A 25,538-nucleotide genomic window follows, 5' to 3' on the forward strand; every position below is an offset into this window, starting at 1 on the left:
GACAGAGGGCTCCAACATGGGGCCTCCCTAGGGCTGTCAGGTCCTCAAGCCTGGTCCTTAGGGTTTTGATGGAGAACAATGGGAACATCTTCCTAAGCTTCCCACCCATTTGGGTCCTCAGACTGAGCTTTCCTCTTTCAGATCCATAAAGGGGACCAGGTTCTAGTGAAATGAGAACAGGAGGTGCCCAGCTGCCCAGTCCAGAGCTCCTTCTTATCATGGCTTATACACATAGATCATAGACCTGTGGTCTCTTCTAGGTAAGTGCAAGTAGATGGGAGGTTACCTCTGTGTCTAAGTTCACACTTTCTGGAATTTCTGGACACCTAAAAACTCAAAACATCGGGAGGGTAGCACTGTTCCAAATACCTTCTCTTTTGCACTCATCATAGTTTGGGATCTGTGATTCATTCCTCTAGAGAGAGAATGGATGCTTTGAACCCAGCACCAGAGCAAAAAGCACACGAGGGACTCTGCCTCAAAACATAGTGTCATAGAAAGAAGACAGCCTGGGTGTACATGGTACAGCCCTGGCAGGAATATGTTCCAGTTCCTTCTCACGCAGGGCAGTAAGCCATGAATTCAGTCCTCAACACCCACATGAGGATCTCTGGGGCTCACTGGCCAGCCAGTGTTGATGAATTTGGAGTTCCAAACCAATGAGACATGTGTTTGATCCAGACTCTAGCAGATAGTCCCCACTGTGAAATGTAGGAGCCTTGGGAAAAGTCACATATATCTTCAGAGTCTTTGCTTTATTCCTGCAAATGGGGATAATAGAAATAGCTGGGCTATAATGCTGTTTTAATGTTGCTGCTGTGCTGAGTATGAGCTGCTGTGACAATATGGCCCTGCCTCAGTGGGAGAGGATGTACCTAGTCCTGCTGGGACTAATGCCCCAGGGTAGGGTGGTAACCCAGGGGGAGCTCCTCTTATCTTGGGAGGGATTTGTAAGGGTGGCCCTGGGAAGAGAACAGGGAGGAGGGCTATAATCAGTATGTAAAGTAAATAAAAAAATTAAAAATAAATACTAAAACACAGGGTGCCCTACTCAGAAAGTATTAGATTTTAAGACAGCAATTAATAGAGAATTGAGACAAAAAGGGCCAAGATGACTGTACATGCTAAGCCCATGTAGCTGGCTCTGGGATGTGTTCAAGCCTTTGGAGTTGTGATTGGATTGCTCTCAGAGATATTATCTTAACAAACCAAAACCATCTTTTCACTATTATTTTCTTAGAGAGTTTTATTTTGAGATACATTTATTTTGGTATTGAAAATAGTCAAGTGAAGTGAAAAAGATTAAGCCAGTAATAGTGCCTAGCAATTATGCATGTATATGTGTGTATGTATGTATATGTGTATGTATATATATTTTGGTTTTTCGAGACAGGGTTTCTCTGTGTAGCCCTGGCTGTTAGTATCCTATTCATGATGCATTCTTTGGAGCCTGGCACGAAGCTTGGCGCATGTGGAAAGGTTGAGAAATACATTCTGTGTCATGAATGCTTTCACCCCATCACCACAGCAATAGGTAGCCCAAGGACAGGAGAAGGCTTCATAGCCCCAGCCTACAACTGTTGCGTTGTCTTCGCTGTCTCTTTAGACATTGTCTAGGGATGCTAGTGGCTATACCACAGCTCTAAATAAACTCAAAAAATACTTACCAAACAACAAACAAAATTTGAAAAATTCTGATGGACCAAGCTTTGTCCAAGACCATTTAGGACCTGGATATAAGATTAGTACTTCTTATTAAAAAAAAAAAGTTACTATTTCTTGTGGGGTCAGAGACAATTTTGGTTGTTCCTTAGGAACACCATACGCTTCCTTTGAGACAGGCTTCTCATTGGTTTGGAAGTCCAAATTTATCAACACTGGCTGGCCAGTGAGCCCCAGAGATCCTTATGTGGGTGTTGAGGACTGAATTCAAATCCTCTTGCTAGCAATGCAAGCAAGGATTTTATTGATGAGATATCTTCTCAGGTGTTCTCCCCATATTTGAGATAGGCTCTTATGTAGTCCAGGCTAACATGTCAGACAGGCTGTACAGCTAAGGATGATTTTGAATTTCTGATCCTTCTGCTCCCACTTACTTTCTTTCTTTCTTTCTTTCTTTCTTTCTTTCTTTCTTTCTTTCTTTCTTTCTTTCTTTCTTTCTTTCTTTCTTTCTTTCTTTCTTTCTTTCTTTTTTTTTTTTAAAGATTTATTATTATATGTAAGTACACTGTAGCTGTCTTCAGACACACCAGAAGAGGGTGTCGGATCTCATTACGGATGGTTGTGAGCCACCATGTGGTTGCTGGCATTTGACCTCAGAACCTTTGGAAGAGCAGTCAGTGTTTTTAACCGCTGAGCCGTCTCACCAGCCCCCTGCTTCCACTTCCTAAGTACTGGAATTACAGATGTGTACCACCATACCTGATTAGTATGGTGCTAGAGATCAAACTTGGTACTCCATTCATACTAAGGAAACATTCTACCAATTGAGTTACATCCCCAGACCAGGATTCATTCTTTTCTTACTCCCTAGATGATTCTAAATGGGCAACCATTTTGAGAGTCACTACCATGATTGGAATATTGGAATTTCCAAACCAACTGTGAACTTCCTCTCAGGTGGCGTTTGTAGTTACTTACTGATTTAATCTTTCCAATGTCAAAAAAAAAAAAAATCCCTGGTTGGACCTGGTCCATAGCCAGATGTATGCCACATCTGGCTACAGAGGTCTCCAGTGGGTGACTATAGACACTGTTCAGCATCCAGTAGCAAGTCCTGGCTCCCCACATCTGATGCTGTTCTCTCTACCCAGATAATCAGGGAAGCTTCACTTACAGGAGAATATCAAAGATGCTAAGACTGTTCCTTACTTCCTCAGTGCTGTGCAAACAAATGGTTAACAACTAACTGGTTCTGGGAGAGGGGTCTTGGAAAGCTCTGATTTGTAATATTCACCAGTTGTTAAGGTGTCATCATTCCCATTTTGGCCTACTGCAGGCTCTTGTCCTGAGGTGACTGAGAAGAGGGCTCTGAAGAGATGTGTACTACATCTGTCAATTTTCAAGAGCTAATACAAGCTAGTTCCCATCTCCCATGTTTCTGTAGTGTCCACAAGGCCCCAACAAGAATCCTTAATCTGCTGAGACTTAAAGTACAGAGGCACAAAAAGACCTTGCTGGGTGGGACTCGTTTGTGAATGTGGACATGGGTTATAATAGACCTAGTGGAGTATTGGCAAGGAGAATCCTAATTGAACCGGACAGCAGATGCTCAGTTAAAACTGACTGAGATGGTCCTCAATACTAATTTTCCATTTTGGTCTCATTTCAACCTTCAATATATCTGGCAGATTAAGAAAGGGGAGGTGTTTTGGACTTCACTGAACAGAAGAAGACCTGAAGGTTGTCTAGGTGCCCTATTCTGGAGAGAGTACCCAAGTCTCTGAACAACCAGCAAGGGGGCTCCAGGGTTCATACCCCATCTGTATATTCTAACACTGAGATCTGTAACACTGCCACAAAGTAGCCAGAGTGGGCAGGGGCAGTGAGCAATCTTTGGTGCGCCAGGAGGGCAGATGGGTTAGCTGATTTGAGGCATTGTGTGAGGCACAATTCAGGGTCTGATAGAAAGCATGGCTTGGATAGATGACTTTTGAGCTCCTGGGAGCAATAGTGACTACTCACATCTGGAACGAAGGGAGGGTCCAACATCCCAGCCTCCAGGCGCTTAAAGTTCATGTTCCTGAAGAAGGGGTGCCTCTTGACCTCGGCAGCCCCCTCCTCCTGGCAGCCCAGCCTCTGCTTCGAGTCTTTGGTGAGCAGCTGTGACAAGAGAGTCCCATGAGGCCATATAATTGGGTCTTTCCATCTGCCCATGGGCCAGAAGGACAAAGGAACATCTGTGACTGTAGCTCTAGCCTTCCCAGTGCCACCTCCTAAAGTTCACCGTCTGGAGGAGGTTGTCTCCCCAGTTAGAAGAACTGATGTATCATCAAGGAAAGGACCAGATCATATCTTTGTCATGCTTTCAGTTGCCTGTGTATCAGGCTGGTGGCTCAGGTTAGTGCCTACATCTGGGCTTCTCTTTTCTATTTTATTTTGTTTTATAATGTTTACTTATTGTGTGTTGATGTATGTGCCACAGCATGTGTATGGAGATCAGAAGACAACTTTGTGGAGTCAGCTTTGTCCCTCTACCTGTCACAGGAGTTCCAGCACTTGAGCTCAGGTCACAAGGCTTGCATTAAAAAATGCTTTATCTGCTGAACCATCTCTCTGGCCTCAAGTTTTTCTAGATATAAGTAACTGGGCCATGCTCTATCCCAAGAAACATCAAAGAAGCAAGGCTGTGTAGTAGCTGAGCCTGTCAATACAGCCCCTACAGTGCTGGTAGATTGGGGGATCATCAAGGATAAGAAGATGAAAAGAAGGATGAGAGATAGGGTTGGGTTGCTTATCAGCTTCTACTAGGAAGGAATGGCATTTAAACGAGACTTTTGCTTTCCAAAAGCGCTAGAAAATCAGGGTTTTAGTATAAAATCTCTTCATTTGAAAAGCTTGGTTAAGTTAACATTTGTCTATTTCTAAAATATGCCATACAAGTGGAAGAGAACATCCACCCATATGGTGTCAAGGATGATTATCAGGTGTACATTATCATGAGAGAAGGTGTGGTTATGGTGGGAGAAGGCAGAGTTGGCTCCCTGTATGTGGAGGACCGTGTATAATTTGGGATGACCGGGAGAGTCAAATGGTGAAGGACTCAAGGGAGCGTGGAGAAGGTATAGAGATGGGACTCAGCAGGGGCCTCAATTCAGAATTAGATCCAAGGGACAGGAAAGTTGGAAGTATGAACTTCTGTACCTCAAGGGGCATGGCTGCCAAAATGGCACGGAGAACAACTTCTCTGCTGTTTGTGTAGCTGCCTCTATGGTGTGTAGGTCAGGTATTGCAGTAGCCTAAGTCAGCACCTGCTAAAGGAGTAAGAGAAGAGTGGCAAGACTGAGATGCTGTGGATTACAAGAGGATAAAGTCCAGACCAGAATCCAAGATCTCCAAGGGAAGACAGAGCAAGGCTTGGGGTTTCTGGTGGTACTTCCATGTGTACAATCGCTTGGCACTTTTCAGCCAACATATTTCCCTTGGTGGCCACAAGGGGGCAGGAGAGGGACAGTTTTGGTCCTGGTTACAGCAAGAGCTCCAGCTCACAAAACCTGGGGTTGAAATGGAGGTTTGTGGGGAAGTAGAATGGTGGTGATAGTGGTAGTGGTTAGAAGCAGAGGTCATGTTTGCCTCCCTCTCAGTAGGTTCATATCCTTGTTGATGTTTCTTGAGATAGGCTTCTTGGAACTCCTGACCCTGACCTAAGACTGTGATGCCTCCTACAGTCTTGTTACATTACACAGATAGGCCAGGCGGTGGTGGAGCACACCTGTAAACCCAGCACTATGGGAGGCAGAGGCAAGCGAATTTCTGAGTTCGAGGCCAGCCTGGTCTATAGAGTGAGTTCCAGGACAACCAGGGCTATACAGAGAAACCCTGTCTCAAAAAAACCAAATTAAAAAAAAAAAACCCAAAACAAACAAACAAACAAACAAACAAACAAACAAAACCAACCAAAAACAAAAATAAAAACCAAAACATCACACAGATAGCTGACCATGACATAACAAGTATCACTGGTAGCCATTTCTCCACATCCCTAACCTCTACTGCCTATCCCTCCACTATTTCATCCTGACTGCACTGCTGTGACAGTTTGTTGCAGTGCTTCTTTGAGACTGGTTAACAGGTTTTGGGGTTGTGGTCTACATGTTACATGCCTTTCTTCATCATGTCTTTTACACGTGTCAGTAGCAGAAGAACACTTCCTCTTCTTTTATATATGATCAGAGGGCAGATCCAGCCCCAAATCCTTACTAGCTCTATAACACAGAAGTAGCCAGGCAGGGGTGGTAGCAGGAAAGGGATTACCTGGGAATGAGATAGCCTAGCCTCCAGGGTTCCCTGGTCCTCTGAATGTAAAAGCTTAGTTACTTCCCTTCAAGTTTCCAGTCCTGGTCTTCCCTAAGGTCCACCCTGGGCTTTTGGTGTGTGTTCAGTTGAACCTGCCCAAGGGCTACTTGGGGACTCAGGAATGAGAGGAGAGGCCCCTTTCAGGCTGGGATTCTCTGCTGCTCAGGGTATAGTATGGCTCCAGAGGAAGGTACTTTGCCACATGGGCTTGCAAGTGTGTGGATCTAGGCACTCAGGGACAGAAAACATCAGAGTGCATCTTCCTGTGGTGAGTCTTAGGAGACTGAGATCCAGGCAGGAGCAGGAAGTAGCTGATTCCATAACAAATCCAAAGAAGGGCCTAAGGACCAGCTATGGAACAGTGTCTACCTTGGCTGAGGGGACCTTATAGCCACCACCACTCCTTCCTCTCTAGCTGTCCAGTATCCATACCTGGCCCCAACACACCCCAGTTATTCTAACCTCTTCACTTGAAGGTCCTGCCCATCCACAGATGCTGCCATACAGAACTTGAGCTGGGACCACCGTTCTACATAATGGATGGAAAACTGAGAATATGTTCAACAACTCTAAGTACATCAACACCAGCCTTGCAGTCCTTGCCCTCAGTCCAGTGTCTAGAATCCAGAGTGGAGGGAATAGGAGGCCAAATTCAAGGGCAGGAACTTGCTTGTGAACCAACTTGGGCTATCATCTTTATGCTTTGCTGACTTTTCCACGAAGCTACACACCTTCATGGGTGTTCACCTCAACCCATATTCCTTGATTCATGGGGTATCCAGTCCAATATGCTAGGTGTTCTAGGCAAAGGCTGGAACCACCACTGGGAAGAAGCCTATAAGCAAGCAGCATCTGGCTTACCAGGAGCTTACCATGTTGCAAATGGACTTGGCCTCTTCAGAGAACTTGGAGGAATACACCTCCTCAGTCTCTAGCACGCGGCGATCCACCTCTTCCCGTTTAACCTTCTCCTTGCGGCCTCGAAATGGTGACTGGCCCTCAATCATCTCATAGATGAGGCAGCCCAGGCCCCAGTAGTCAGGGCTCAGGCCATATCTCTGATTGTTCAGAACTTCTGGGGCTGAGGACAGAAGGAGGGGAGAGAGTGGTGGACGGCTAGCAGCATAATGCAGCCTAAGTAACACAGCCCAGTGCTGCTCCTCATCTCCGCAGTAACCAAGGGTGTAGCACTCTCACAGAAAAACCAGAGTTTTAAGCTGGGGCTACTTCCTTTCAATCTCCAACTGCAACCCAGCAGGTGGGTAAACATCACTTTGTCCTGAGAAAGCCTTCCCTAGTGGTATTTCACTGTGCCCAATTCTGACAGTGGCTTCAGAACTCTGATTATGGTGGATGGACATGTCTCCTCAGACAGAACACACAATATAGCTCTCATTGCTTTGTCCCCAGTGACAGGCATGGTTCCCAACACAGGATATATTGCATACATATTTATTTCAATGAAGAAGAATGCCCATCTAAATTAAAGATTAAATTCAATCTACATGGACTTTGAATCATCTTTTGCGGGACAAGGTGGAAAGGCTCAGTGGCTAGCAGCATAAACTGACTGCTATTGTAGAGGACCTGGGTTTAATTCCCAGTACCCATATAGCAGGTAACTCTAGTTTCAGGAGATCCAATACTCTTCTGGCCTCTGTGGGCACTAAATACACACAGGGTACACAGACATACATGCAGGCCCATACACATAAAATAAAATCTCTTATTGTATCTTCAATACAACGTTGGCAAAATGACTCATAGACAAAAGAGACCACTACGTATCTTAAGGCCATCCAGAATGAAAACCATGTACACATGATATGCATCAGTGGACACACGACAGAGTCTGTATGTAGACAAATCATTTAGCACTGTGTCCAAAGGAGAGCAAAGCAAATGTGGAAGCATATTTCCGTGCAGGTACATGGACAGGTGTATATGTATCTGTATGTATGCTCATCTGTCCTTCTATGATGCATATATGCAACATTCATATATGCAACATTCACTCATCCATTCCTGATCTGAGAGGGTCCTTACAGGTATCATAAGGGAAGTGAATCATGTTTATAGATAAGAATGAAAACCTGGTATAGATGAACTTCATCAACTTGGATTAGACTTCAGGGGGTCTAATAACAAGTGGCTTATTCCCAATGTATTTATTTTAGAAAAAAGTTTCCTGGTGTAATACAATCAGTGCACAAGAAAGCATAATTACATTGAAACTCAACTCAGGGTAGTGTAATTTCTTCCAAGGAGACAGGTTCTAGAGGTAGGCTACCTGTACTTAAGGGCCTAAGGGTCTGGCCTGGTCTCAGTCAAACAGATAACACAGAGGTCATTTGGCTTATTAGCCCCCTCTGATCCTGGTTGTGGGAGCTTGTGAGGAGCTATGAGTCATTTAGATTTCTAGCTACATCCAGTTCTGGTTGTAGGAGCTTGATATGGCCTGGTTCAACAGATAATTCAGATGACCAGGTTCTTAATCACTTCCAATCTCTGCTTTGTGGATGGAAGAACAGGTTTCTCATCTTTCCCACTGAAAAGACAATCCTGTGTGTTTAACATTCCTGGTTTCTGATCTGTGGGTACAAGAACCTTTGTGCTATGAACCCAACACCCAACCACCTATTCTCTATATATCCCTCAGATATGTCAGATCTAACTATCAGAATTCTCATAGTCACATATGCACATATTCTATAGGTTGCCAAGTGTTTTGTTGTCTGGGCCCTCAAGAACCAGAGATAATGTATTGAATGCCCCACATCATCTGTGGGTACAGGCCTGGGCAATTGGGGTTGAGTCTAACACTTTCAGGTGACCCCCTACATCCCCTGGGGTCTTCTCAGGAGTTTCCTCAAAAAGGAAGATACTTCATCAAAGTAGGTCCTACTTCAATAAGGGCTCCCATAGAAGTGCTACTGCTGGGCTCTGGCCACCATACTCCCAGGATGGCTGGATGTTGAGACCTATGTTGGCTTGTGGTTGGGGGCTACAGAGAAATCAGTTTTAGATCACACCCTTAGTCCTAGTGTATCACTCTACCTGATTGAAGTCTCCCACCAGGCATTTCTGTGGAAGATTAGCATAGTAATTCTGACCAGCTAAACAAAGACTGGGGGATTTAGGAATGGATGACCTTGGGGAGGCTCAGTGTGTGACAGGGACAAGGTATGACTCACCCATGTAGCCAACAGTGCCTACCCGGCCACGGATAAGGTCTCCCTCAGGGATCTTCACGGCCAGTCCCAGGTCTGAGATCCTGATGTGGCCTGTTGGGGACAGCAGGGTTAATGGGTTCCTGTGGTCATGTGGACACCCTGGTCAGGGCCACAGACTTTCTAGGCTTCTGTCCAATGAAGATGTGACATCAGTTTGGTGTCTCAGGGTAACCATGTAACATACACATATGCAAGTTTTAAAAAAAATAAAAATAAAAACTAGAAGGGGCAACAGAGCTTTAAAAAATCCTCTTCTTGCACATAATGAGAATATTAATAAAGATGCAGCAAGATGCTTGGACAAGGCTGGCCACTGGCTGACTTGCCACATTTAATGCCCCAGTGAGCTTCCGGAAAGGCTGAGGTCACAGAGTTTAAAATGTCCTGGCTGTTTCAGTGATTGCTTCATAGGAAAAATATGAGGTTCTTGACATTTTGCAACAATTTGCTTAAGGGAAAAAAACTTTAAAGCAATTTGGGAAGCCACTCCCTGCCTTCCTGATTGGTCTTTGGAGGTGGTTTGTTTTTTCTCCTTCGAAGAGATGGAGAAATGAGAAGGGTGGTGCCTGGTCTAGAATCTGAGCTCAGAGTCTGCTCCCCAAGACCCAGGCAGCATCACACGGAGAGTTCTACTTCTCTCTCTGTCACACCTTCTAGGCAGGGTGATGGCTACATTTCATACTCAGGAAGGAACACATGCCTTTGTCCATAAATGTCTGTTGGGCCTGAGTGGCTTAGATGGCCTCCAGTTCTGTGGTATCTGACAGAAAAGATAGTATGTGAGTACCAGCAATGGACTGCGCCTTGTGGGGCTTCAGTGTGAGTAGTTAATAGAACACACTGTAGTCTGGACCACCCAGAGGACCCTGTGCTCCGCATTCCTCCACACACAGTTCTTTCCAGGTCATCAATTGTGGGTGGATATGCTGTGTGTCCCAAGACCATGCAGAAGAACATGCAGATAGTAGTGTTACTATCAGGCTGGTTCCTCTGAGCCCTCGGGTTTATTACATGCAAGATAGACACTTGGATACCACCTCCCTTTCTATGGAGATGGGAAGAGCTAGTCAGGTACATAAGAAAACTACTCTATAGGTTTGAGGGGCTGCTTACTACATGCTAATACCCAAAAGCAAGTATTAATGATAGTACACATATAATGACATGTTTACAGCCGGCTAGAGTCAACAGGCTGTTTTCATTGGGCCATCATGTAGTACCCTCACAATGTATGTATGTATGTATGTATGTATGTATGTATGTATGATGTATGTATGTATGTATGTATATATGTATGTATGTATGTATCCATCCTCTCCATAGTGGCCAGAATAGTCCTGTGGTCTCAGCCTAACAAACAGAACAAGGACCAAGACAAGTAGCATGGATTTTCAGTGCTGACACTGAGTCTGATGTCACAGTCAACTGAGCTACTTTGCTAAAAGAAGTAGGAGTCCCCCTCAGGCCCAAGAATAACAGGAGTGGGGTCCTCTGCCCCATCAGTCTCATTCCTTCCCATGGTCCTGGCCTAACCCTCTTCATTCCTAAGAATCTCTGCAATTCCTTGTTCTGGGTATTTTAGAACACTAGCCTCAGATACTCAAACAGAAAAGGCCATCATTTTCCAGCCCCTGACTTACCATAATCATCCAGCAAGATGTTTTCGGGTTTTAGATCTCTGCAAGATGAAAAAAACAGGCATCTGAATATGGCTATTCCAGGCAGCAAAGACAAGCTATATCTGGATTGACCCTTTGGTGCCAGTCAGGCCTAGGTATCATAAGATATCTGCCTCCTACCTCTGGACTGAGGTAGACTGGTCTCTCTCAGTCAAGACCACTGTGTGCTCATTTTTCTCCTCCAAGAAATTTAACATAAATGCTGAGGTTTGTCATTGGCTAGGTGGTTAGTAAAGGCCAATTCTGGTGCTTGTCCTTACACAAGTGGTTCATGTGCAGAGGACACTGGCTAGTATGGTCAGAGACTCTCTGGAGGGCTGGGAAGACCAGACATGACAGAATACCCTGCGGACAGAGCAGGTCCTGGAAACAAAGAGAAGTTACAAAGCTCAGAGCATCAGCTCTACCATTGGGAAGAAAGCTAAAGGTAAAGATAGGCTAGAGGAAAGACTCTTATGATGGAGTCCCAGGAAGCTAGCATATCTAAGTTCCGCTGTGTCAAAACCTGGGAAGCAGCTCAGATATACAACACAGCTGCCAGTGCAGTGGGGCTGCTTTACCTTATTTCCAAAATCTCCTTTCTTCAGTGACAAGATCTTACTCATAAAGGGGAATCTTTGCCTTACCAGAGAGAACAGGCAGAAGATGCTGGATTTCCCAGTAAAAGCTGGGTAAAGGAGCAGTTTAGATTGGGATCTGTACCATGCTGTTACATCCCAGGGATGACAATACTGGCATCTGGACAGAGGCTCCCATTCTGTACCAGCCAGCTTTGTTTACCTGATGGCAGGTCTAGTTGTAGGTGGTTCATGTACCCACATCCTAGGCATTCTCACCAAATGAGGTAGGTATTTGCATATCCCTTTTAAAATTACAAACCATCTTTATTTATTTATTTATTAAATCTTACATATGTGTGTGTTTGTGGGTTTCTCTGCATTTGTGCCTGCTAAGTCCATCTGATTTTTATTATTTACATGGGTTTCTTTTGATGTGCTAGTAATTCTAAGTAAGGACAAGAACTCTCAACTCAAGATACCAATGGCTATGTGTTGAAAACCACAGCTTGTCAGAGACCACTAGACAGGATCAAATTCATAGACAATCCAGAGCAGGAGGTCAGGATAGGAAGGAATACCTTAGGTCAGTGGTTCTCAACTTGTGAAGTCTCAACTTCCTTTGGGGCAGGAGTTAGATGACCCTTTCACAGGGGTTGCTTAATACCATCAGAAAACACAGATGTTTATATTACAATTCATAACAGTAGCAAAATTATAGATATGAAGTACAGATATTTATGATTGGGGATCACTACATGAAGAACAGCATTAAAGGGTAAAAGCATTAGAAAAGTTAAAAACCACCACCTTAGGTTTTAGTGCTGCCCTAGAAGAAGGAAATTTGGAACTCCAGGGTTGCCCACCCTGACTCCAACACACTTTCTTTTAAGTAAAAACAATGAAGGAGGTTCTTTGTTTTCAACCCTTAAGGGAAAATCTAACTTTTTACTTCAATTACAAAAAATAAAAAACAAATCCCAGAAACACTGGGACTACAGATTGGAGTAAGAGCCATGGAGAACATTCATTTGTAAAACCTGGTAGGGTGCTAAGAGAATCTTTACCCATAAATCCATGTAAATTCAACTTACTGTGTAGGTGCCTGAGGGTCTGTGAGGACTGACAGGGTCCTATACGCTGACAGTGCCCAGCGTAGAGTTCCTAATAACATCAGTTAGGCACTTATCACAGTTTTTTTTTTTAAACAGATGATGGTGGAAATCAATTTGCTACAATTATATTCCAGTGGGTTCCTTGAAAAAATGTGATGTAACTAACCAATATCAAAACATCAGCCTTTTCTTCTGAACACATAAAGGAGTAATACAATATTCATTCAAAACGCAGTAGGGGAGGAAGGAGAGACAACTCAGTGGTTAAGAGCACTTAATATTTTCCAAAGAACCAGAGTTTGGTTCCCAGCACCATATCAAGGTAGTTTACAATTACCTACAATCCCAGCTCCAGGGCAGCCACTGACCCTTCTAGACTTAGCAGGCACAAATGCAGAGAAACCCACAAACACACACATATGTAAGATTTAATAAATAAAAGTAAAACCTTTTTAAAGTTCAGGGGGGCAACAAAGCTTTAAAAATATCCTCTGCACTGTGAGAATACCATGAAGCCCTGCTCACTGTGAGAAGAAATTTGTACGGTGTTCTATAGAGTCTAAGCCATGGTGGTATTGAGAGGGGAGGTAGGTGAAAGTTAGAGCAGGCCCAGGATTGGTATGGCAGGATATGTGGCAATGTGATGCCCTTGGACAGTGACTCTCCCCACATCTTTCTGGGACTGATTCCAGATAGTAGCCACCAGGATCCACTGAGTATCCCTGGGTACAGGATAACAGGGTGGCAGTGATCACAGCCTCTCTTTGGAGGAGAAGTTTGGAGAATACCATCACAAGGTTGGCTTCTCTAATCATTAGAGGTCAGAAACACCATAGGAGAGGGGTCCATCTCACTAGCTGGGTGCCTGGGAACCCTAGGATACTGTTGGAAGGATGCAGGAGCCCAGCCAGACTCTGAGAGCACTGCTCACCTATAGACAGTGTTTTCACGGTGTAAGTCTTCTAGGCCACAGAGGATCTCAGCTGCATAAAACAAGGCTCGCTCTTCCTCAAAGCCAGGATTCCCCATGTTGTAGATGTGAAACTTCAGGTCACCACCATTCATAATGGTCAGAACCAGGCATAGTGCATCTTTGGTCTCATAGGCATAGGCCAGGTTGACCTGGAAACACAAGAACAGCACAGTGAGGTCATAGCAACTGTCACCGACTAATATCCCCTTCTCTGGGATCAATAAGACTGGGAAGTAGGGGAGTGGGGGGTACAAAGCAGCTGATACTCTGTGCCTACACTTCCTCTCAGTGATCCTGCCTGCTTTCTCTCATACCCAGTGAAGAACCCATGCACAGATCTTCTATTAAGTGTCTCAAAGTAAAGGGCTGAAGGGGACATAGGCAAATAGAACCCTGTCCTTTCAGAAAGTCTACCCGTGTGATGACAGCTCCCATACCAGAAAAGCATGTATGGGCATTAGTTTGTGAAACTAGATGCTGCCTATTTGGCTAGTCAGAAAAGCAAGGCAAAGTAGAGTGGCCCTTCATGCTGTAGGAAGGGCAGTGAGGATTTTTGGAAAAAAACTCAGCTTTGCGAAAATCTATGCAGGATATGTCAACAGACATGTAACTGGTAGATTCCTGATTCCCAAGGTGCAGTGGGTGAGGCAGGTGGTGCTAGACTGAGGCAACTTATACTGTGCTGTAGTCTCCACTTTGGGAGTTTGCACAAATGAAATCTGGCCAATGGTGACCAGGATGGGGATAGGCCAGGCCATAAAACTTGTATGTAAGCATTAATAAGAACAGGAGTTATGTCTGAGGAAAGGAGACAAATTAGAGGCAGAGGTGGCTTAAGCTCACAGGTACTGTGTTCCACTACCAACTGCTGGAGCTGACCTTCTTCCTTCCATACCTGCCCAATGTGAGCCCCAGGAAGGGTCCAGAAGGTGTGTCATGGTTTGCATAAGTAAAGATCCACATGTTAAAGGACTGGTGCTCAGGGTGATGCTATTGGGAGGTGAGAGGCTTTTGTGTGTGTGTAATTTGTTACCTGGGCAGAGCGTAGACTAGACTGCCAGGAGGCACACAAAGTATCACCTCTTTAGGAAACTCCACTATGATTGTCTCCACCACAATGAATCCAGCCAAGAGTATTTGTGGATCCCAGAGATCCTGTCTGTACCTAGAGTTGCCTTGTTCTGTTCACTGGGGAGTTCATATGGTGGCCATAGAGAAAGAGATCTCAGAAGTATGGATGGGTTATACTGGAGAACCATTACTACTTACAAGGCAAGAAAGTCCCGTCACCAGAAGAATGGGCTTGTGAATGGACCCTGGACACTTACCACAAACTGGCTGTTGACCTTCTCAAGAATCTGCTTTTCATTGAGTGCCATGGATTCTCCTTTCCTCTTTTTGATTCTCTTCTTCTCTAAGCGTTTGCAAGCATACATTTTACCTGTGGCCCGAACCTGGCAGGCACAGACCTGCAGTAAAAGGAAGATACTCAGGCCATAGTATACTACAGTGGTCTACCCAACTCCAAGGCCAGGATGTTGGGTTTCTAGAGTTGTAACTGATGGGGCCAAGGCCAGCAGGTCTGTCCTGTGGTTGCTGTAGTTCAGGATATCTAGCTCTATACCCAGTGCAACTTGGACTCCTCCTTCCTTTATGAACTAGCTGCATGACCCCTTCCCTGAGAACACTCCTAGCCTTGAAGGTACTAAAATGGCCACAACATAAAGTCAGGTGACTAGTTAAGAGGCATTGGGTGTTACCTATCCCCCCATCAGGTATAACTTAAATTTTTGCTGACAGTTGGAAGAGTTTGTTTCGGGGAATAGTGAAGGAAGAGCCGTATGAACCCTAACTTTACAGTAAAGGAATGGGAGGAGGCGCTGAGAGTTAAGCACTACTTCTTCTCTTTACTGGCTATGTGACCTTGCCTAAAACACCCATCTTTTCTGAACAGTTTTCCTTGGCTCTAAAATGAAAACAAAGCTGGCATCAAATATTGAATGTTTATTAAATCTCAATTCCTGTAATTAGATACACCAACAGTATCATCTGAACTCCTCACTGGTCAAGGTTTTTCAGTACCCTCAAGCCCTTGAGTTTCCCTCCTCAAACACAACCCAGGTGATGACCCATCCTTCCCTTGAAGCTCCCACTTGAGGCTGGCAGAAGAGAAGCTCCACTTCACTTGCCTGTTCAGGGTGGCAAAGGCTCTGTTACCCATTTTTCTCCCTTGCCAGTGTGTCAGCACCAGGCCAGACCCTTAACCCTCCCTCTTTACTACCAGAGAGCCAGGATAGAGCAAGAAGATCCTTCTGAAAGTACTACTGATCTTAAAGGGTATGGAAGGGGGCAGAGGCCCGACCCTTCAGTGCTCACTCACCTCTCCAAAACCCCCTTTGCCAAGCACTCGGTACTGCCGGAAAGTGTTTTTGGTCACTGGTTGTCTGGAAAGATATCAGAAATCTGATATTTGTTTCCTGAAGTTAAGATTTAAGACCCATAAGAAATAGTGTTGGCAAGGAACAAGCCCAGGACATGTAATATCTTCCTCTGAGGCTGTGCTAGAGACCCATACTCTGGCTCTGGTTCCTAGGAAGCTAAGGGCTGGGCCACCCTGGCTTTCCAAGGAGAGCAGGAAGAAGGTTTGGAAGAATAAACATACAGTGCTTAACTATATTGAGTCAGGACTGCCATCTGCAGAAGCTCAGCCCAACCCAGGCAACTAAAGGCTCCTGGCCTCTACCATTGCCCTGACAACATCCCTCTGCTCTCACCCAAATTTATAGCTGTGGCCAGACAAATAAAGAATCCTTGCTTTGGGTGGGTGGGGGTTGGTGCTCAGAGACTACATAGGCACACACAACCCTCCTAACACCTGTAGGGCTCAGCCTGCCTATCAGGAGACCACACTCATTGTTCTGGGCACCCATTAGTGAGTGCACCTTGCTTAAAGTAAACTTTGCTGGAACAGATCTTCTCCAGGTACTCTGTGATCATCAGCTCTTAATCTTCCTAAAGGGAACTGCTTTGTTATATTGACAGCCATCCAGGACACTAGAAGACCCTGAATGGCCAAAGAGGTCGTGATAAAATACCCATCATTTTCTGTCTCCCCCTTCCCAGTTGTTCTGGCAAAACTATGTACAATACACTGAGAATAAACAGTCACTACTAGTGCAGAGCTCCTCTACTAGAAAAATTATTGTCCAACAATATCCTAGGAAATTCTTGGTTAACACTGGGAGGGGAAAATTCCCTTAATATTTCAATAGCACGATGTGAATAGGTCATGATTGTGGAGGAAAAACTAGGAAGACGGGGTACCATCAATGATGTAGGGAATTCCTAAACTAGAATCTTACCTTACTGGCTCTAAGAATTTGGTACCTTCCAAAGGATGTATACTTAACTTGCAGAAGTCAAATGTCCATTTCATGAAGCTAGTGCAGATAAAAAGAAAGCCAGTGGCCAAAGCCAAGAGTCAATTAGAATTGGACTGCCGGGTAGTCTGAGGATCAAAGACTTGAGTGAAAGACTTTGGATTTAGATTCATTCAGGCCTTTGCCAGGCTTTTGCTTGTGTAGCCTAGGGTCAACTTATCAACCTCTCTAGGCCCCTCATCTTCAGCAAAATGGTATAATAATAAGAAAAATGCACCCATGCCAAAGCTTCTGATAAGTTACTTTTGTAGTAGATACCACTATTATTTGTAACAAAGAACAAGGCTGCTCGGCAGATCTTCATGCTGACAATATATATTGCCTTGTTCATGGGTTCTGTCACGGTTTGAATATAAAACTGTACTCCCAAGGTTCATATGTTGAAGGCTTGGATCTCAATACTGCTATGATCAAAGGTGAGCCTCTGATTAGGTCATTTCCACTGAGCAGTATGGAAATGCAGTGGCTGTAAGCAGGTTGCTTTCCTCCAGAGTATCCTGAAGTGTGCAGAGCAGGATGCACCTGAAGTCTTGAGATGGCTCCTACAAGGCCAAAGAATAAATGTCTTCCTACTATGAGCATGGAGTATACCACTGGGGTACCAAGCTTCTATGAACAGCGAAATCTGAGGGGAAACTTTCATTCCCAGCCTACTTGGCATGTTTTAAATCAGCTATAAGCTCTGTTAACCATGAAATGGTTCTGCCCGTTTACCCCCTCAGCATTGACTGGCTTAGTCAGAAATAAGACAAGTCATGTCCCATTCATGACTCTTGCTTTCACAGACTACATCTGCCCATGAGAGACTTTGAAGAGATTGAGGCAACAAATAAACCACAGATAGATGCCCAATCTCACTCATAATGAGGTGGAAATAAAGAGTATGAATATCCCAGTGCTCACTAGTGGGGAGGAAAACATGAGACCAATAAAAAGCACAAGGAGAAGAAGGGCTTATGCTGGCAGGGCTAGAATCTGGAAGTGGCCACTTTGGAGGTGACTGAACAGTCCCTCACAGGTTACAATCAGGTGTCTGTAGAGAGAATCTCTTATACGCATCACTGTCAATAAAAAAGCTTATGGCTAGTGAGCTGAGGCAGAAAATAGAAGGTGGGACATTGGCAAGGATAGAGAACATTCTGAGAAACAGTCTGAGACAAGAGATTTTCCCCAGAACACTTAGGAGTGATATATAAAACACATTCAGCCACATAGTTGAACTTAGGTTAGAATAAATGGGACCTCTGCCCCAGGAACACTGAGGAGATGGACATAAACCAGCAGGTAGCTGAACTCAGGATAGCATAAAGGGGAGATTTGCCTCAGGAACTCTGAAGAGACAGACATAAGAAAACAGAAAGAGGAAACTAGCCACATAGCTGAACTCAGATACAAATAAAAAGGATAATAAATCAAGAGCAAGTCATAGAACTTATGGCTTATGGCTTGGGCATTTAATAATTAATAATTAGTCTCACAGTTGTTATTGCTGGGAATTAAGCAGATGGAAAAAACTTTTTTTTTTTACAGATGCCTTTTAAGAGAGTACTGCCAAAAGTGTACAGAGTTTGATGTACAAAGTCATTCATTCTTTAGGAAAGGTTGCAGAAAACATAGGACTAAGGACTGGGAGTACAGTCAACATAGATTTAGCAGGTGTAGTGTCTGATTTCAGAACAGGAGGGGAGTGAGGGAGGGAGCAAGGGAGGAAGTGAGGAAGGGAGGAAAGGGAGGGAGGGAAAGGGAGAGGGAGAGAGAGAGGGACGAGGAAGAAGAGGAGGAGGAGGAGGAGGAGGAGGAAGAGGAGGAAGAAGAAGAAGAAGAAGAAGAAGAAGAAGAAGAAGAAGAAGAAGAAGAAGAAGAAGAAGAAGAAGAAGAAGAAGAAAAAATAATCATCTAATAACAGTGAATCAAAAAGCAAGGATGATATGTATGTGGGCACAACCAAGAACCTGCTTTCATAAGCACATAACATTTCTAGAATACCCAAAAAACGTAGTTATTAGAAGGATAATCAATTTCATTGTTGTCAGGGGCCTGTGGAAGATATCTGATTTTTATATGAATTCTCGTACATATGAATCCTGTACCCTACCTCACACCTACATGCACTCCTGTGAGGAGTGCATAGTACTCACCTTTCTAACCATTTCCACTGCAGAAAACGGTCAAAATACATGCTATCCAGGTACTCGTGGAAGGGGTCTCCCTTCAAGTAGTCATGGACAGACCTAGCCCAGAGTGACAGAAAGATGAACATGTTATAATTCCTATCTTGAAGGAGCTAGACAGAGTCTAGTGGGTTACTGACTTCAGAATGCAGAGAAGTCAAGCCTTACAATGGATATTCCACATCTGACCAGTGGCCTGTTTGTTCTGCAATGGTTGATTAAATTGGATTGACCTTGCAAGTTTTCCTAAGTCCTGCCATGGGCCAGCATGTCTTTCTGGTCCTGTAGTAGGGCAGAAGAATATGAAGTGGATACTCAAATAGGGACATAAATCAGATTAAGTCAACAATCCTAGAGATGAGCTATATTAAATTAGAACTCAGGAACAACTCTCTGAAGACACCATGAGCAGAAGTGGGACTAGACTTGCTAAGTTAGAGAAGGGGCTAGGATTGAGAGGTGGTAAGGGACAGAATGAGATACAGTCCCAAAACCTAGGCTTTAGGTTTGGGTCTGGAACCAGCAAAATCACTCTCTTTTAAAGAAGATAGGGATCTACCCAAGTAGCCATGTAGGTGGGAATTTGTCCAGGTAGGTAAGGGTCAGCCCAGGTAATGAGAAGTCTGCCCAAGTAGAGCCCAGGTGGCCATAGCTCTTGCCCAGGTGTGCAAAGCATGATGGTAGAACACTTACTGAGTACAAGCAGAGAAGAGTTCTTTGCAGGGGCTCTGCAGAAGCGTCTTCTCTGTCTGGGAGACCAGGTCCTGTCCAACTTGGGCAATGAAGACTGGGGACTAGAAGAAGGAAATGATTATCAGTGAGAAGGAAGGAACAGGGTGGCTGGAGTTTCTCCATAGATGCAGCATAAAAGACAAAGATACCAGGTGACGGTAGAAGGATGTAGCCACCTGTCCCGCATGTGGTCACCTGCTCTGCCTGCCCCTGTCCCCTACACACACACACACACACACACACACACACACACACACACACAACTGGCATAGGATACATGGACAGTGTTCAGTGTGGTAGTGATAGGCTAATTAGACTATATGGCAGTGAATGAATTCAGATGTAGTGTGAAACTTCTGGCCATGTAACTTCATGGAAGTCACTTAGTATCTCAAAGTCTGGTTTCCCTAGCTTCACCCATCTCCTCCCTGCCACTCATTCTTGACAGATGTTCCTAGGACTTGACTCACCAGGTGGATGTCAAGGTGGGATTTTAATAAATTAGAGGGAAATTTTGAGAAAATCCAAAAGATGTAATGTGAATTATGGAATTATGCTTTCTCTCCCTCCTACAGAGATGTATCTATAGGGCTGAGAGAGTTGCTAAGTCCATTAGGCAGTGCCCACAGGGAGATGATCCTGGGGGAAGTGAGAGGAGCAGTAGCATCTGGCAAATCACTATTGAATAAAGGTGGTGGTTTACTTTCTATTTCTGAGGGTTTCAAATGCTGAAGTCCATTGCTTCTTTCCCAGCCCTGCACTGTGTGGGCTCATCCCCCTTAAGGATTACTTCCTCAGTTGGCTGGAGAGGCTCTAACTCCAGTGAAAATGCCTGGTGGTGTGTCTGCAAAGCCATTTTCACCAAGCTCCAGCTGGAGTACATTTCCCACCATGAACTGTCTGTCTTAGGTGGTGGCAGTTCCCTCTGCCTTATGTACACCCTGCCTGGTCCATTTCTGTCCTCTTCTCTGTTCTAAGAACCTACAACTGTGTCCTAAAGAAATTTTTAGTCTCCTGCAAGTGCTTATACCACAGCCAGGGGCTTGTGTTGCTTTTAACCTCTGACCTTGCCATCCTGTGGCTACATCACTTTCTCTGGAAGGAGCAAGGTGCTTCGGAGATGCTAAAGTTTACTTTGAACTTTGATCATTGATGAATTTTTAAAAATTTTCCCCCTAAGAAGCATATAAATTAGGTTGGAGGCTTCTGAAAGTTTAGTCTCTTCAAAGCCAATAACTACAGGCAATGAGACAGAAGGACAAACCATTATCTATAGGTAAATTTGCCTCAAGAGGCAGACAGTTGGCTGGTAGGCCACTTGGAATTGGGGGTGGGTCAGGGCAGTGAAGGTATGCCTGGTAGATGGCTACACACTGCGTAAGTGTCAATCATTGAAGTGAAAGGGTACTAGTGTGATCAGCAAAGACAGCATAGAGATGCTAAGTATGGGAGCTGTGGGGAAGAAGGAAGCCATTTATTAGCTTCACCCAGGAGGGACCCAGTTGCCAAACTGTCTGTACTAGGTGTGCACTTCAGCCAGAGTTCATTTGTTTTTCATACAGCTTATTCCTTATCACCCCAAATGACAGTTGGAATGGGAAGGGTGGTAAATAAAGCCAGTGTAGTCTTGACCTCAAGGTAAATAAAGTCAGTGTGGTCTTGACCTCCAGTGTTATTCTCCAGTTAGAAGTTCAGAAAGGTTAAGACATACAAATGCCAGACCATAAGATGATACCCTATTAGAAAAGTCCCAGTGTCCCCAGGTTACATAAAATATACAAAATGAACTAAAACCAGAACTTGATGGCCTTTAAATTTTTTTAGCCCCTGACTTTTCTTTACTTACAAATGAAATTTACTTATAGAGCTAACATTGAAAAGCAATAAAAAAGCAAAAAACCAAAACAACAACAACAAAAAAAAACAACTATAGCGATGTTTTATATATGCTAAAACCCAACACTTGTCAATTAATGAATAATGGAACCTCTGACACATATTACTTTAATCTATACTGTGGCTTTGTGAGGTAGGAACTATTATGTAATCCACCTTGTAGAATATGAAAGTTCAGAAAGGTTAAGTAATTTTTACCAAGATCATCCAGCCAAGAAATGGTAGAGAAGGTATTTGAACCCAGGATATACTACGCTTGGTTGAGATCTGACTGAAAGTAATAATAATGGTCATCTGACTCCTTCCTCCATCTCCCAGTATAATCTCAGCCCTTGAAGGCTCTGCCAGTGTAGAAAGCAAGATACTGTAAAGTCTGCCACCCACCTATAAGGTTTATCTGGGAAAATTTGAGAAGAAGAAGTCAGAAACAAAAAGTACCTAGCCTGAAGCCTCTTTATATCTCTTCAGCCTTTACCTGTAGATAAGGGCAAAAGACAGGGTTCTCAGGGACAAAAGGACCAGCATAAGTTTGGAGGTGACCCATCTGTGCACATATCAGGCAATCCTTATACTTGGGGCTGGCTGCCTACAAGCAAACTATAGGATAATGGCTTTGAATAAGAAAGATAATAATGTCTTGGCTTAGAAACTATAGTTTTAAATTCAGCTTTTGGTTCTACATGAAGAGATTAAGTTATTCAGACCAAATCCTCTTCCCAGTGACTCTAAGGAATGAGTTTTGCCAATAAGAAGGAACAGGTCTAGACTGGAAACCTGGGCCTGCCAGAAGACTCAGAAGATGGCCAGGTTCATGGGCCACATTCCTGAGCACACTACTGTGTGTTCCTCACTGACTTTTCTGCTCTATTAATCTTCTTGAGGCCTTTTCTAATTGTTCTTGGGGTCCCTATCAGCTCCCAAAGCCCAAGTTTACCAGAACATACCTCTCCAGTCAGAAAGAGAAAAAAAAAATCATGTAAGAGTTTTCCTAGGCACTGCCATGCAGAAAAAAACAAAACAAAACAAAACAAAACAAAAAAACATTCCTTTCTGAAGCAGGGCAGGCCCCTGATAATGGATGGCCTTGTCCTTTCATTTATGTCTAGGCCTCTTTCCTCCCTTTTGTCATTACCTCTCGTGACATCCATTCTGTGACCCTAAGCTTCAACACGGCAACTAGGAGCACAACCAATGCAATGCTCAAGTGTAGCACTAGTGGTTAGTCATGCATGATGCAGGGGCAACAGGCCTTGGAATGTGTAGAGGAAATGGTTGAAGTAGTGGTTTAATTGGATGGAAGAGTTAGGGAACCCTAAAGCTGTGTAGGTAAAGCAACAGATTTGGAATGAGTATATGCTTGGTTGGGGGTGGGTTGGAGGCTGAGTGTATGTGGAAAATTACAACTTCTTCTCATTCCACTGTCCAGAGAACAGCACTGTGTAATGCTTGGCTCTCCAGAGTTCTGCCTGTGATGTCACAGCACCTTCAGTGCTTAACTTATAACAGAAGTAAGCCTGGGAATTTTGGGGACTGAGGCAGGCTGATGAGGAAAATAGAAAGGGAGGCATAGGTCTGTTCTGGAATAAGGCTACCAGTTAGAACTTTACTCAGCACTTAATCAAGAAATGTGTAAATCACCCCACCACCACCACCACCACCACCACCACCACCACCACCACCACCACCACCACACACACACACACCTGCTGACACTCACTTGGTGACCTTACAGAGAGATAGATCCAAGCCCAAGGGCAGCTAGCAGCCAAGCCCAGCACCACTTTTGCCTATTCAGCCAAGGCCAGCAGTCTAACAGATGATACACGAGATGGTACTATTGAGCCCCTCTAGTACTGTTTCCCAATAAAAGGGAGAGGCCACAGGGCCAGCTTTCTATTCTCAAGGGTGGGGAGGCCTGAAACATTTATCATAGACCACTTTCACCCCAGTAGTGTAGTTTTTACTGTAACAGCAAAAGGTAAAAATAACTGATCAATTTGGGAAGGGAACATTGAGTGGTTTAAGATAAAAGCTAGACCTCAAGGGAAACAGAAGATTTACTGAAGAAGAGGTGAAGGCCTGAGGTTACATAGTGAGACCATTCTAGAAAACAGGCACAGAACAGGTGGAGACTATAGTCTTTAGTTTACAGAGGACATCCTTAAAATAGAGCTACTGATGACCTCAATTGTGGGGGGGGAGGTGAGGGGAGAGAGAGAGAGAGAGAGAGAGAGAGAGAGAGAGAGAGAGAGAAGAGAGAACTGTGCAGCAGAGAAGGCCCAAATAGGGCTCTCATCACCAAAACCTTGTCCCTCCATCAAAGTCTCTTGTTTCGATAATTCAAAGTGGAAAGATCATACACAAACAGGTGTTCTGGGATCTTCAGACTACTCCACTCCCTTATCTCCTCAGTGGCCATCAATAGTCCTCTGCCCTACTTTGAGTCATCTTGGAAATATACACCCTACAAATGGGGTGAGAAGTGTAGAAAGAACCCTCAAAGGAGAACCCCTTGGAGCTCACTCTTCAATCCACCATGGTGAACTGGTATAGAAAAACAGAGAATAGACCATCAAGGTCCTAATGTTTGCTTGTGCTACCACACAAACTGCTTGGAGGGACATCCAAGCAGGCTGTGGATTTGAACCTCATAGGTTCTGATCTAGTTTCATGGGAAAGACATAATTTTGACCTCATGAGCTCCACTCAAAACCAAGTTGTCTATCTCCACCCCCACCTTACCACTCTGCTTTCCAGAAGTCCTTCCTAGGAGGCCCCTCATGGATTCCTGCTAATCACTTATCCCTAAGTTTGAAATCAAAGCTCTCAAAGGAGTTTTCTTAAATACCACAATATATATATATGATCCCCACTGCTTTCAAGACCAAGGAATGAACCTTCTTGGAGTTGTCACTAAAATACCTTTCTAGACCGGCTTCCCCTTTCTGGTCTTTCTCTCAATGCCTTGGTCATTTCCTGAGTGAGCACTGGACTTCAAGCCACTGGGCCCTTGCTTGTTCCCATTGGAAAAAAACTCTTCTCACCTATCATAGTACCTATGACCCAAAAGAGGTTTCAGGACCCACAGCCAAAAAATCCTTAACCCCATCTCCCAATGTTAACTGCCATGATCACTGTCCTTATGGTGGCTGCTTAATGAACACTTTAACATGGCAGGTATAGGGGTTAGGCACAGTGTGATCTTGTATAACTCTCTCAAGGCAAGTTTTATTGTTGGCATGTCTATTTTACAGATGCAAAAACAGCTCAGAAGTTAAGTGACTCGCCTAAGGTCACACAGCTGAGATTTAAAAACTAAGTTTTAAAACCTGGCACTTTGGCCAGAGAGCCCTATCCCTAAATAGTAGCATGACAAGCTCCTTCCTAGGTAGTATAAAAGAATGTGACTGTGGCCTTGAAGAGCAAGCCTTGTTAGGAGGCCCATGGACATTGGAAAAGGGGGCATGGTAGATTATGCATATTTTGATGAATGCTATTTATATGGTATGTCACATCACATATAGTGCATGCATGAGTATATGAATAGACATACAAGCTAATATCCAGCATATGTTTTGCTTCAACATATGGAAGCATCCCCCTGAGAAACTTAGTACTCATTAGCAGTGGTTCTGCTAGTAGATAAAAGGTCAGTCCAGGAGACTGTCCACTCTATCTCCAGACACAAGTACTTAGGCCTTAATGATGTGTATATTTTCATATGTGG

General features: G+C 44.2%; 1 protein-coding gene across 4 annotated transcripts in view; it reads right to left on the reverse strand.

Moving 5' to 3' along the window:
* The window catches only part of Grk5 (G protein-coupled receptor kinase 5), a 201,369-nt gene that overhangs the window by 5,976 nt on the left and 169,855 nt on the right, over positions 1-25,538 (reverse strand). For 2 of the 4 annotated variants that reach the window (XM_052182236.1, XM_052182227.1), the window contains exons 5-13: positions 19,877-19,977; positions 19,151-19,243; positions 15,953-16,016; positions 14,901-15,041; positions 13,531-13,721; positions 10,889-10,926; positions 9,210-9,299; positions 6,888-7,096; positions 3,685-3,822 (exon numbers count right to left, since the gene is read on the reverse strand). In XM_052182236.1, the coding sequence (XP_052038196.1) occupies positions 3,685-3,822; positions 6,888-7,096; positions 9,210-9,299; positions 10,889-10,926; positions 13,531-13,721; positions 14,901-15,041; positions 15,953-16,016; positions 19,151-19,243; positions 19,877-19,977 (1,065 nt within the window). Of the gene's footprint in view, positions 1-5; positions 963-3,684; positions 3,823-6,887; positions 7,097-9,209; positions 9,300-10,888; positions 10,927-13,530; positions 13,722-14,900; positions 15,042-15,952; positions 16,017-19,150; positions 19,244-19,351; positions 19,470-19,876; positions 19,978-25,538 lie in introns of those variants that run through there. The other 2 variants (XM_052182245.1, XM_052182256.1) reach the window with 2 other exon arrangements.

The sequence above is a fragment of the Apodemus sylvaticus genome, chromosome 1, assembly GCF_947179515.1.
Source record: "Apodemus sylvaticus chromosome 1, mApoSyl1.1, whole genome shotgun sequence".
In the NCBI taxonomy this organism is placed as follows: Eukaryota; Metazoa; Chordata; class Mammalia; order Rodentia; family Muridae; genus Apodemus; species Apodemus sylvaticus.